General features: G+C 56.3%; 1 protein-coding gene across 3 annotated transcripts; it reads right to left on the minus strand.

Moving 5' to 3' along the window:
* NKX2-1 (NK2 homeobox 1) lies at positions 1-4,576 on the minus strand. 3 transcript variants are annotated; one of them, XM_070504257.1, is made up of 3 exons: positions 4,135-4,576; positions 2,544-2,929; positions 1-1,603 (listed from the first exon to the last, which is right to left on the minus strand). In XM_070504257.1, exons 1-3 carry the CDS (start codon positions 4,566-4,568, stop codon positions 864-866), a joined length of 1,560 nt encoding a protein of 519 aa, XP_070360358.1. In that variant the 5' UTR covers positions 4,569-4,576; the 3' UTR covers positions 1-863. The 3 variants fall into 3 exon arrangements, with proteins under 3 accessions (XP_070360358.1, XP_070360359.1, XP_070360360.1); XM_070504258.1 differs by lacking the exon at positions 4,135-4,576 and adding an exon at positions 3,617-3,837; XM_070504259.1 differs by lacking the exon at positions 4,135-4,576 and adding an exon at positions 3,027-3,207.
* Positions 4,577-12,682: the final 8,106 nt, after the last annotated feature.

Consider the following 12,682-nt stretch of genomic DNA (forward strand, 5'->3'; position numbering starts at 1 on the left):
TTTTTAATTTGTATAATTTATTAGAAGCTTCTTAGGAACTATATTTAAGCCAGATATCTACATAAGTTACAACAGAAAAAGACTGACGCTCCGAATACCAAACTGCCAAATAATATACACAGATTCGTCAACGCCCATAAAAAATACGATGGGCTGGGGACGGGGATTGTTGTGTTTCTTTTTCTTTTCTTTTTTTTTTTTTTACAACAAAATGTACAGATTACTAAAAACTAGGCGTTTTCGTCCAACTTTTGACAGCATTTTACAGCTACAAGTTCACATCAAACATAAAACAATTTTAGCCAAGGCCGTCCCGGCTGAGCCTGGGAGGCCAGAGGGCGCTGAGAGGGGCCCTTCCTTTGTGTCAGTGACAAGCGGGTCCTGTCGAAGAGTCCTTCCTCTCCCCAGGCCCCGTGTCCCCTTCGAAAGAGATCCTGGTATTTACAAGCGAGTCCGTTTTGCTGGCACAGTGTACCCAGAGTGAAGTTTGCCATCTCTAGAGTCCAGAGCCACGTCAGCGTACAACCGTCTCCAAACTGTGCCCCTCCCGAGCGTGGGAAACCCATTTGAATCACCCAAAGACACCCCAAAGCTGTTCTTGTTATGTCCTTCTCTGTTTAAAGACTCCTTAAAGAATTAGATTCGCTTGGTTGTTTTTTTCTTTTTTAAAAAAATCCCACAAATTTTAGAAAAAAAAAAAAAAGACGTCCAGCAGTTTGGCCTTTGTTTTTTCCCTTGGTCTAAACGGAACAGGTTCTTAAGAAAAGTCGAAGCGCATGGAGCGGCGGGCGGTGGGTGGCGTGTGGCGGGCAGGAAGGAAAGCGATGAGGCAGCGCGCTGGTCTAGGCCCGGCCGGCGTCCTCTCACCAGGTCCGACCGTATAGCAAAGTGGAACAGGACATGGTGCCATAGTCCGAGCCCGAGGAGTTCAGGTGGGACAGGCTAGACACCTGGCCCTGCAGCGCCGCGGGGCTGGCGGCGTGGTGCGCCAGGTCCGGAGACTGGCCCGCGCTGCCCGGCTGGTGGCCCGGGTGTGCACCCAGCCCGGGGCCGCCGCTGCCCACTGAGATCGCCGCCGCCGCCGCCTGCGCGGCCTGCGCCTGCTGCTGCGCCTGCTGTTGCGCGTGGCCTTGCAGGCTGGCGCCCCCCGGCGCGGGAGCGCCCGCCTGGCAGGGTTTGCCGTCTTTCACCAGGACAGGCACGGCCACGCGGCGCGGCGACTGCTGCTGCGCTTGCTGCTGCTGCGGGCACCCAGCGCCCCCGCCGCCGCCGCCGCCGCTGTCCTGCTGCAGTTGCTGCTGTGCCGCCTTGTCCTTGGCTTGGCGCTTCATCTTGTAGCGGTGGTTCTGGAACCAGATCTTGACCTGAGTGGGTGTCAGGTGGATCATGCTGGCCAGGTGCTCGCGCTCGGGCGCCGACAGGTACTTCTGTTGCTTGAAGCGTCGCTCCAGCTCGTACACCTGCGCCTGGGAGAAGAGCACCCGGCGCTTCCGGCGCGGGGCGCTGGGCAGCGGGGCCATGTTCTTGCTCACGTCCCCCAGCGAGCCCAGGCCGCCCATGCCGCTCATGTTCATGCCGCTCGCCGGGCCCATGAAGCGGGAGACTGTAAGCGACAAACGCACAGCGTCGGCCGGGGCCGGGCCGGGCGAGGCCACCACTGCCTTCCGCGCCCTCGGCCGGCCCAGCCCGCCCCGACGGCGCCCTCCTCACCTAGGCCGCCTGCGCCCTGAGAGGCCCTGCCGCGGGCAAGCGCCAGCACCGGCCCCCCGCCGTGCCGTCGGGCGGTTTCCTGGAGAGCCCCCCGCCTCAACCCGGCTACCTCCCTCAGTCTCAGCGCTCCACCCAAAAAGCCCAGTGGAGACAGGCCGCTCCTGGTCCTTTCGTGCCCAAGCCCGGCTGGTGTCGCGGGGTTAGCGGGCCGCAGGCGGCGAACTGGGCCCAGGCCAGCAGCTGGGGTCCGACGGTAGATCCCAACTTTGGGAGCTCGGGAGAGGGAGATGCTCACTTTCAGAAGCTGGAGACCCAGGACGCTTTGCCTCCCGGCCGCTCTCCCTGTCAGCCCCGCTGAGGGCACCGGCTCGGCCCATTGAGAGCCCTCTCTGGAGCTGCACGCCCTGCCACTTGCCTAGACTGGAGAGCAGGCCGGGCCGGGCTCCCGAGCGTGCCCAGCAGGGCAGCCTCCCGCCCGGCCAGGCCGCGCCGCTCGGCGCCCGGCTTGCCCGGCTCCCTTCGTTAGGGGGGCGCGTCCCTCGGCACTCCGAGCTCTCCTGCGCCGAGCAGAGCTGCCCGGCGGCCGCCTCTGGGAGACGCCGAATCCCAGCACCTGCCCACAGGACCCTAGCCCTACGAAGTGTCTCTTTTTGGACCCCTCAGCCCAGCAGGGGGAAGAATCGCCAGCTCCCGCGCCCGACTTCCTGGCACCGCTGCCCGGCCGCCCACCCGAGTGCCCAGGGCGCCGCCGGCGGGCGCAGCGCCTCCCGGGCGTCTCTGCCCGCGCCTCCCGCGCTCAGCCCGCGGCCCCGCGGTGGGGCGGCCTCACTTACTGGCGGGGAAGCGCGGGTCTGGGTTGGCGCCGTACCATCCCGGGCCTGAGGCGCTGTTCCGCATGGTGTCCTGGTACGGCGGCAGCTCGCTCATGTTGCCCAGGTTGCCGTTGCAGTAGCCCCCCACGGCGGAGTGCGAGAGCTGGGGCACCCCCGCCGCCGTCATGTGGTAGGCGGCGGTGACGGCGCCGTGGTGCCCCACGGCGTGCTGCTGCATGGCCGCGGCCGGCGGTGCCGCCTGGCCCTGCCTGTAAGCCGCCAGCGGAGCCCCGAGGCCGCCGCCCTCCATGCCCACTTTCTTGTAGCTTTCCTCCAGGGGACTCAAGATGTCAGACACTGAGAACGGAGTCGTGTGCTTTGGACTCATCGACATGATTCGGCGGCGGCTGGAGGAGGAAGGAAGAGGAGGAAAAAAAAGGGAGAGGGGGAAGGCGAAGCCTCGCTGCTTTTTTTTTCTCCCTTTGCCAAATATTCTGATGTTACCTTAACGCCGATCTTGTTGGATGTACACGTAACCGAGTGGACCAAGTCCGCCTTAATTGGCTTGAGTGGAGGCTCGGGGGCTGCCTCGCGTTTGTTTTAGCCCGGCGCCAGGTTTTAGGCAGCCACCAGAGGCGGGGCGTAAGCGCTAAAGCAACAAGACAATAGAAGCCTACATCTTGCCCGAGATAATTAGCTTACATGCTGATGACAAGGTAAACACCTTTAAGTTTCACTTGTCAGGATTTTTAGGTCTCAAAGAGGGGGAGAGAGAGAGAGAGGCAGAGACGCGACCCAAAGCATTTCTTTCCCCTCCCCCGGGCACCCCCACCCCCATTTTTTTGTGGGGTGCCGGTGGCGCGCGGGGGGGAAGGCGGGGGAGGGAAAGGAGGAGGGAATCGAGAGAGGGGAGGGCAAGAGGTGGGGTGGGGAGTAGCCGAGGAGGAGGGATGGCGGGGAGGAAGGAAGGTGAATGCTGCTTTGCAACCAACTTGCGGAGTTACAAAGTGAACCACTTTCCAATTCGGTCGGGGTTCCCGGGCGGGGACAGGTCTTTAGAGGGAGAGGGCCGAGGGACGGGGTGGGGGTTTCACCTGAGCCTGCTGGGGCTGCTCCTCCCTCCCGCCGCGGCCTCCCAGCCCCGCGCCTTCCCACCGCCTCCGGACCACATCAGGCTTCGCAGGCGCCGAGCCCCAGTCGCCACCAAATGAGCTCGCGAGTCTGGGGAAGAACCCTGGGGCCGCACTGTTGGTCTGCGTGTCTGTCAGTCTGTCTGCCTCTTCTGCCGCCGTCAGAGGGACACCTCTGCTCCCCGCCCCCTTTTCCCCCCTACCCGAGAGAGAATCCCAGCGGGCGGAGGGGGCGCTGAGCAGGGAATCGCCTGCCGCAGAGAGGCTGTCCCAGATCCCCGCGTGCTCCTCCGCCCAGCTCTGGGTCTTCTCAGCAGGCCAGGGCCCCCTGCATCACGCCCACCCTCCAACCCACACGCGGCTCCCTTTCCCCACCCCCAACCCCAGCCAAGGCAAGCACACCACTGGCCGCGGGAGCTGGGAGGCTGAGGGGGGGACTAACGCGCGGGGCTTTCACTGAAGTCTCCCCACCTCGAACAAACCTGGTGTCCCCGACCCTCGCCCATCGCCCGGACACGCAGGGACCTGGGGCTGGAGCTGACTTTCCGAGGACATCACAGCCCCAGCACCCGAGCCCAGGGCCACGCTGTTTTCCCCTCTGATGCTTCAAGGGAGGGCGCGGGCAGGGAGCGTCGTGAGTGCCCGCCCGCCTGTTGCCGGGCCGAACGGAGCCTGAACCCCGGCGGGACCAGCTGGCCGGGAGGGGGCGATTCCCGAGGCACGAGCAGCCCAGCGGGCGGGAGGCTGGGCTGAGGCTCGCCTCCGCCCGGAGCTGAGCCATGCAAAAGTGCACTTGCTTCCCCGGGAATAACCAAATATCTTTGTTTAAAGTGGCGGCGTAAATGGCCAGTCGCTTTGTGGCCACGCTGGATATTAGTAGATGAGGATCATTCTGCTTCAATTGGGCGCCTCTCATCCGGCGAGCAAGAAACTGCTTAGGAGGAAGTGGGTTTCCTGTCTGCGCGTTCCCAGGCTTCAAGTGTGAGCCCCGCGCCTTGAGGGTCCTTGGGCGCCTGGAGAGGGGGAGCTGTGGGCTGCGCTCCCCGGCAGGGCCGGAGGCATCCTCTGCGTTGCTCCGGCCGGCCCGGGCCCCCGCCCAGTGGACTACGGAGCCAAGCCCTGCGCGGCGCGGATCCTGAGACCCACTCCGACTTTTCCCCTTGGATTTTAAACGTTTCTCCTTGTTCTGTTTTTTTTTTTTTTTCTCTTTGGCTGTTCTAGCCTCCGCTCCGCGCTAAAGGCTGGGAGGGCGGAGCGCTCTCTGGCCCGGCAGGGGCCTCCAAGACACTGCGGGGGCGGTGAAGGGGGTTTCTCGAATTTGGTTATTGTTTTCACATTTTCTTTCCCCTCTTTGTAGAGAAGGAGCTCCCGATGATGAACAGGTACTTTTGAACGATTTAATTCAGCAGGTTTAGGCGCCTTTTCCATTAATAGCAGTTGTAGTAGGGAAAGTTGTTTTCTTCACTGGCTTTTTATTTTGACTTCAATCCTCTCTCCTGGAGGGGTGCTGTGCACTCCTTCAATACAAAGTCAACTTCTATACTAACATTCGCGGTCCTCACCGCCTACATCCCTGTCCCTTACCGGGGGAGAGAAAGCTCAGGGCACTCCCCACCCCCACCCCATCCCCAACCTCCGCGGGCAGGAGCTCGCGTTTCTGCGTGGCCCCCTGGGCGGCTTTGGGGCAGGCACCCCTGAGTTTGGGCGCCGAGAGGCCCTTCTAGGTTGCGCTGCGAAAGACAGGCGCCAAGCCAGCTCCTTGTCCTTCCTTCCAAGGAGCTTCCCTGGGGGGAGCTTTCAAGAAGGACTCAGGCCCCATCAACTGCTCTTTGGTCAAAGTGACGTCTAAGCTCAGGGAGCAAGGAGGGAAGGCGACGCTAGGCTCAAGTGAGAGGACAAAACTGAATGCAGATCTTGTCTGCAGGCGCCCCGGGGCCCCGGGCCTGCGTCTCGACTGGGGTCTTAATATCAAGGCGGGGTGGGTTTCCCAGTCACCTGTTTTCTTTGTCTCCCTCTCCATTCATATGATTCGTTGCATATTATTGGTAAGTGTAAGAAACTCCAAATGTAGAACGTTGTCCGTCTCACCCAGTCTCAATGCCATTTAGAAATGGAGATAATTCTTCACAAGGTTTTTGTGAGATTCAAGTAAGATCGGACTCCTAAAAAGTGATTTGGAAGCTTTGGAAATTTTTAATGTTCAGTGCCAGCGCTCGAGATTTCTGTATTATCATTAGTACCCCCTCCCCCACCCACTTAAGGCCCTGAATCTGAGTGAAGGGAAGAGTTGGGTGGATCTTCACAGTCCCTGACCCATGCCTTCTTGGCCTTCGTCCCTCCGCCGCTTCCCAGCTCGGCTGCAGGCCTGGCGCACGTGGCTGGCAGCTCCGGACCCCGACCCCAGACTAGATCGGGACCCGGAGCCATGCAGCCGGCGGAGGGTGGGGGCGAGGAGCAGCAGCGGGGACAGCCCCTCCTGCTGCCCCCTCTCCCTCGCCGCCACGGCTGCGCTGCCACCTCCCCTGAGGGTGCGCGCACCAGCCCCGGCTCCAGCTCCAGCTCCGGGGCTCCACCTGGCCTGGGTCTGTGCAGCGCCGTGCGGCCGGCCAGGCACTTCCCCTAGGCCTGCCCCTGCACGCGCACCGGCTCCGCGCGCCTGCCCAGATGCGCTGCCCTGCCAAGACGCAGCCTCGTGGGGCAAAGGCGGATGTCTATCTATACCTCCGAGCTTGTCCGAGCCAAGGCCTCGGCGGTCCCTCCCCTGGCCCCAACATCTCTCCCTGACCAAAGCCTGTCCTTTCTTCCAGCTGCCACCCCGACTCTTTTTAAACAGGGCAGACCCCGGTGAAACCAGTAACTTCTCCATGGCTGCAGGGGATCCTTAGGAACCCCGAGCCCACGAGCCTTCCTTCATCCCTCAACGAACCCGCGCGGGGTGGGCGCGGCGGGGCGGCGGCAGGCCAGGGCCCAGCTCTTGCCTCTCCAGGAGCCCTCCCCGGGGCGGCTGCCCGCGTCCGCCCCCGTCCCGGCTGCACTCCTCTGCCTGCGGCTCGGCCCGCAGCCTCGGAGACCAGAGGCACAGGCCCAAGCCGCTGGGACGCGCGGACTCGCCATCATCCTTGGCTCAGCACTGGCGTGGCCGAAGGGAATCGTCCCTCTCTCCCTCCAGGGTGGCTTCTGTGAGAAGGGGCTCACAGAGGGCTAGGGCAGAAGGCTAATTCGGGGCCTGTAGCTCGGACTGGGGAGGGGGATGACAGGGGAACGCCTGCCCCCTCCCCATTTTTCCAATTCCCTTCCTAGTCCTTCACACCTCCCCTAGGGCGTTAACGACTGCATTTTCTGGTGGGGTTATTTTGCTCCGAGTATCGCTATTCCTGATTCATTCAACAAGCATTTATTGAGTGTCAGCTCCGTGCCAGGCTCTGGGCCAGGCCTGAAAATTCGGCCTTAAATAAACTAGATGCGGCTCCTACCCACACAGAGCTTACAAATTAATAAATTACCCAAATAGTATGTCAGCACTTTGTGACTAAATGTTACTCGGATCCAGCTGAGATGGAGAGGGTTGTAATGAAGGTTTGTGTGTGGGTTTCTGTACCGCTTCCCCATCTTCGCGCGCTCAGGGGACGTGGGCAGGGCACTTGAGTAGAAGTCAGAAGTGCTGGGGTTCACCCGGCTTTGCCACTTTTGAGCACTGTGGTATAGCCCTTGTGAACTCCCACCAAAGCCAGAGTAAATTAGGGTGTTGTTTTCGCCTCTTCCTCGAGGGTGAATCCCGTTTTTTATCTTTGAATCCTCCAGTGCCTCAAGAAATGCTGAATTAAGGAAACAAAGCCTCTGAGCACCTGTTTCCTGAGCTGCAAAAATGGTCATCACTGGCCCTGTGTACCTCCCAGGCTGTGCCAGGGATCCAGGTATTTAGGGATGAGATCATGTGCATGAGTTTGTAAAGCATAAAAATCGCTAGAAAACGCAGGGGATTATCCCTTTCAGTTCTGTATCCTGGGTTTATAGAAATTGTGAGTATAGGTCTCTAACTCTGCATGAAGCTCTTGGCCCCTCGGCTTCTCCCGCACCCAGGCCCGTGACGGGCGAGGCTTCCTCAGCCAGGTGCGGGCTCCAGAGCCAAGCTGAGCTGGGCTCCCGGTGCCGTCCGTCCCACCCCGCCCGGGCAGCAGAAAGCAGGAACGCTGCCGGGCTCTGGGGGTCGCTGCTCTCCAATCCTGAGATCCGAGGAACCGAGAGACGATCCGGAGCCGCCTCTGGAGGGCGTCTTCCTCTCCCTGAAGGATCTCACAGGACCCCCCTGCCCCCTTTTCCAGGGCACCAGAGGTGAGAACCTCTCGAGGCTCTGCGCCACGCCCGGGACCGGCTTTCCCGAGGAGAGGCTTCCGCGGACGCGGTGCGAGGACAAGATTCGGAGATCCGCGCGAAGCCCGTCTCGTCTTGACCGTCTAGGGTCTTTGAGAGCGACCTTCCTTTTGGGGAAGCTCTTCCCAAGCCGTGGCCTCTGGGCAGGCCCTGGGGGCGGGGGTGGGGGCGGCGGCGGGGTGGGGGGCGACAGTAGGACGTCCGAGGGCAGCTCCTGTGCCTCCCTCTCCCTGCACTGGCGCGCTGTGGGGTTGGAATGGGAGGCGAGGTCGTGCATGTGAAGGCCAGAGTCCGCCAGGAGAAGAGGAGAGTCCCGTCCTCGGGCCTTTGGTGTCAAAGAACTCTGTCAGGTCAAGCCCTCCAGGACGTTGACACCCATGGTCTCCAAACCCGCATATTTTCTTGTCACCCAGTCCAAGCCTGGATTCAACTTGTCCCAAGTTGTAGTCAGAGTCCCTACCCTCTCCATTAACTCCAGAGGCTCCCCCTGGCGGGAAGTGGTCTGGGGTAGGAGCGAATTTGGGGACTGGGTTACAAAGCAGAGACAAGGGGGAAGTCGACGCTGGCAGCACCCTTTGAAATGCAGAGAAACCAAGACGGGTGGGAAGTGGGGGACGCGGGCCGGCCGCTGCTGGGAGGGAGGCCCAGCGAGGCCGACGGGGGCGCCGCAGGAGACTGATGCACGAGCCGAGCCCGAGCCCTGCAGCGAATCCGCTTCTGTTTCCTCCCGGTTCTACGCTATTGTTTAAATTAAGAGCCTCAGCGGCGAGAGAGTGGATAGAGATGATTGCACCATATTCCGGACAGACAGGAAGCCCTCATCCTAAGCAGCGGGGACACCCGCGGAGGCGCTCTGGGGCGCGTGCGGCTCGAAGGAAAGTTTTGCAGCCACTGCTGAGACCGAAATGACACATTCGGGAAGAATCCTCGTGGCGGCGCTGCTATTTCGCCCCAGGACCGCTGCAGCCGCATTCAGCTTTAGGTGACTGAGATCTGCAGTTCTTTCTAACTTCCATCTCCCATCAAACCGCAGCCCCAGCATTGTGCGTCCCTGGGCCTTGAGTGTTCGCGTTTCTCCTCCTCAGCGCTGGGGTTTCTTCGCTCCTTTCTCCTCTCCAACCTCCCATCCTTCCCCAGTCCCCAGCACTTGGCTCGTGCAAAGTTTCAGGTAGCCGCAGTAGCAATTAAAGGAGCTCTCCGGGAGATCGCGGCTCTGAGTTTTCTGGGAAGTGACCAAGGCTGGCATTCCCTTCGCCGCCCAGGTCTCAAGGTCTGTTTCCAACAGTTGCAGACCTGGGCGATACGCAGCGCTCTCTTCTGGCCATCGGGAGAACTTCATCCTCAGGGCCGTCCTGAGAAACCTTTGTTACAGCCCTGGGCCCGCCGGGCACGACTGTGTTGAGAGACTGGTAGTGTGGTTCAGCCGCCGCGAATTTGCCCACCTATTTACCATGTTATCCACTAGAGTATATGTCCGGGTGCCAATCGGTCCACCCAAACCCACTGCAATACAGGTTATCGTCGACTCTTGGGATCACCCGGCCTCCTGCACCTGCTATTTGGAAGAGCCCGTGTGTAGACCAGGGTCATGGAAGCTGCTCTGATCCCTAAAGCCCTTCTCTAATTACGCTTTGCCTTGAAATCTGGTTCTGGGAGTTTCGTCTCCATATCTGACGGCAACTGGACACGTATTTCGTGGCCAGGGGAGTAGCTTGCACCTTCTGCATGTCCAAAGCCTGCAGAAAGCAGTGGCCCTACTTACACGACACAAGGGGCCCCTGCTTGTGTTGCGGCAGTGGTGCACAGCGCCTAGAAAACAGAGCAGGAATACTTCTGGGACTAGCTACACTAGGGCCCGTGCCCTCCAGCACTCCAATCTCTGGCACCAACTCACCAAGCCAGGTTTTCTCTCCAGTTATTCTCTCTTCTTGGACTCTTGTCAAGACTGGATCCTCTCCACTCCCCTTCCTATATGCCTAAGTTACTCTGCTTTTGTTCTTTTCCACTTAGGTAGAATATCATTATTCCCACCCCCATAGCTAACTCATAGCCTTCTTTTTAAAAAGCCCAATTGCCTCTTCCAGCAACTAAATATCTGACACAGGGTAGGAGGTCCATATGTTTGCAGAATAAATGAGTGAGTCTTCACTGTGCTCCTCTGTTACATTAATAACACAATTCACCCTAATTGAATGATTTACTAATTGTTTTATGTTTGTGTTCACTTTTCCACTAGACTGTAGGGTCCTTGATTTTAAGGGTCGTGCCAAACATTTAGACATGTCCCCAGAAATGTGCTGAAGTGTTTGATAGTGTTAATCATCTCTTTTCAAAATTCTCTCCTTGGCTTCCGAGTCACCACTCAGTCATGGTTCTCCTCCTCCATCTCTGGCCATTTCTTCTTCACGGCTGGACATTTCTCCTCCACTGCATACCCATCTCCATGGCTTCAACTGCCACCTATTGCTGATGGTTCCCAAATATGTACCTCCAGCCAACCTCTCTCCAGAGCTTCAAACCTCTGTTTCCAGTTGCTTACCTCCTCATGTGAATGTCCACCAAACTTAACATATCAGAATCTGAACTGGTAACACTGTCCCAGCTTGCTTCCTGTTCTGTGTTCTTGATCTAGGTGAATGGCATGAGCATCTTTCCTCTCTCCACAACACTGCTACCCTCAGAAGCTCTTGTGTTAGTCTGCTTGGGGGTGCTGTAACAAGATATCACAGACTTGGTGGCTTAAACAACAGAAATTTATTTTCTCACAGTTCTGGAAGCTGGACAGTCCAAGATAAATGTCCCGCAGGGTTCAGTTTCAGGTAAGGACTCTTCCTGGCTTGCATACAGCTCCTTCTCATTGTGTCCTCACGTGCTAGAGAGAGATATCTCTCTCTTCCTCTTCTTGTAAGGCCAGAGTCCCAGCTGTCTAGGGCCCCACCCTTATGACCACATTTAACATTAATTACCTCGTAAATACCCTGTCTCCAGATACAGTCACATTGAGGGTTAGGGCTTCAACATGTGGATTTGGGGGAACAAAATTCAGTCTAAAGCAGCTCCCAAGCCAGATGCCTGAATATCACCCCTTTCCTCTTCCTCATCCAACTGGTCATAAAGTCGTATCAGTTCCATGTTTTAGATGTCTCCCCAATCCAGCCCCACGTCTTCCTAACCAGTTCTTCACTCCTTTCACTGCCTTCATTGAGGCTGTTCATCATCTGTTCCCTAATCGTCTACGTCTCCTTTCTACCATTGTGCTCTCTGGTCTAGCCCATGTGCAAAGGACAGAGTACATCTTCTCTCTCCAAACTAATTTCTCCTGCCTCCCTACCTACCCCTTCATATCCCACTCTCGAGATACCCTAAACTTCTCAAATTTTTTTCCTTTTATACAGCTTTATTGAGGTATAACTGATATGCAATAAGCCACACATATTTACTGTGTAAAAGTTGATGTTTTGATATATATATATCAGCCATGAAACCATGACCACAATCAAGATAATAAACATATCTAACACCCCAAAGTTTCTCATTACCCTCTCTCCTGCTCTGCCTGTACCCATCCTGATCACTAGTCAATTGCTGATCTGCTTTTGGTCCTATAGATTAGTTATCATTTTCTAGAGTTTTACATAAATGGAATCGAATAGTATGCACTCTATTTTGCCTGGCCTTTTTCACTCAGGATAATTATTTTGAGATTCATCAATGCTGTTATGTGTATCCATAGGTTTTTTTTTTTTTTTTTTTTTTCCCTGAGCGGTATTCAATTGTATGGATATACCAAAACGTGCTTATCCATCCACCTGTGGATGGGCATTTGGGTTATATAATAAGATATGGAAATATATATTTGGATTATCTATTTCTTACTGAGTTACCTTTGGTAGTTTGTGTCTTTTAAGAATTTGTCTGGTTCATTTAAGTGGTGGAAATAAAATTATTCATATAAATTATTTCCTTATTATTATTTTAATACCTGTGAGGTCTGTAGTTATGTCATCATCTCTTTTATTGCTGATAATGGCAACTTGTGTCTTCTCTCTGTCTCTTTTTTGATAAGTCTAGCTAGAGGTTTAGCAATCAATTTTATTGATCTTCTCAAAGACTTTGCTTTTCGTTTCATTGATTTTCTGTATTGTCTTCATATTTTCCATTTTAATTGATTTCTGTTCTTATCTTTATGATTTCTTTTATATTGCTAACATTGAGCTGAATTTGCTCTTCTTTTTATAGTTTCTTAACACAGAAGCTGAAGTCATTGATTTGAGTCAATAATAATTTCCTGTGGCTGCTGTAAAAAAATTACCACAAACTTATATGCTTAAAAGAACAGAAATTTATTCTCTCGCTGTTCTGGAGGCCAGAAGTCTGAATTCAAGGGGTCAGCAAGGTCACACTCTTTCCGTGGTCCTGAGGGAGATTCTGTTCCTTGCTTCTTCCAGCTTCTGGTGGCTGTTGGCAATCCTTGGTTTGTGACTACATTACTGCAATCTCTGTCTCTGTTTTCACATGGTCTACTCTGTGTGTGTTCTCTTTGCCTCTCTCATATAGAGATGCTTGTGATGGCATTGGAGCCCACCTGGAGAATCCAGGGTGATCTCATGTCAAAATACTTCATTATATCTGCAAAGACTGTTTTTCCAAATAAGATAA

Source organism: Equus asinus, chromosome 2, assembly GCF_041296235.1.
Source record: "Equus asinus isolate D_3611 breed Donkey chromosome 2, EquAss-T2T_v2, whole genome shotgun sequence".
Lineage (NCBI taxonomy): Eukaryota > Metazoa > Chordata > Mammalia > Perissodactyla > Equidae > Equus > Equus asinus.

Excerpts from the sequence above, each read along its gene's own strand:
- NKX2-1 (XM_070504257.1), bottom strand. The coding sequence starts at position 4,568 with ATGAGAGGCGCCCAATTGAAGCAGAATGATCCTCATCTACTAATATCC. Across the intron at positions 2,930-4,134 it reads GCGAGGGTCGGGGACACCAG|CCGCCGCCGAATCATGTCGA; the intron begins GTTTGTTCGAGG and ends TTCCTCCTCCAG. Across the intron at positions 1,604-2,543 it reads AGACCCGCGCTTCCCCGCCA|TCTCCCGCTTCATGGGCCCG; the intron begins GTAAGTGAGGCC and ends TGTCGCTTACAG.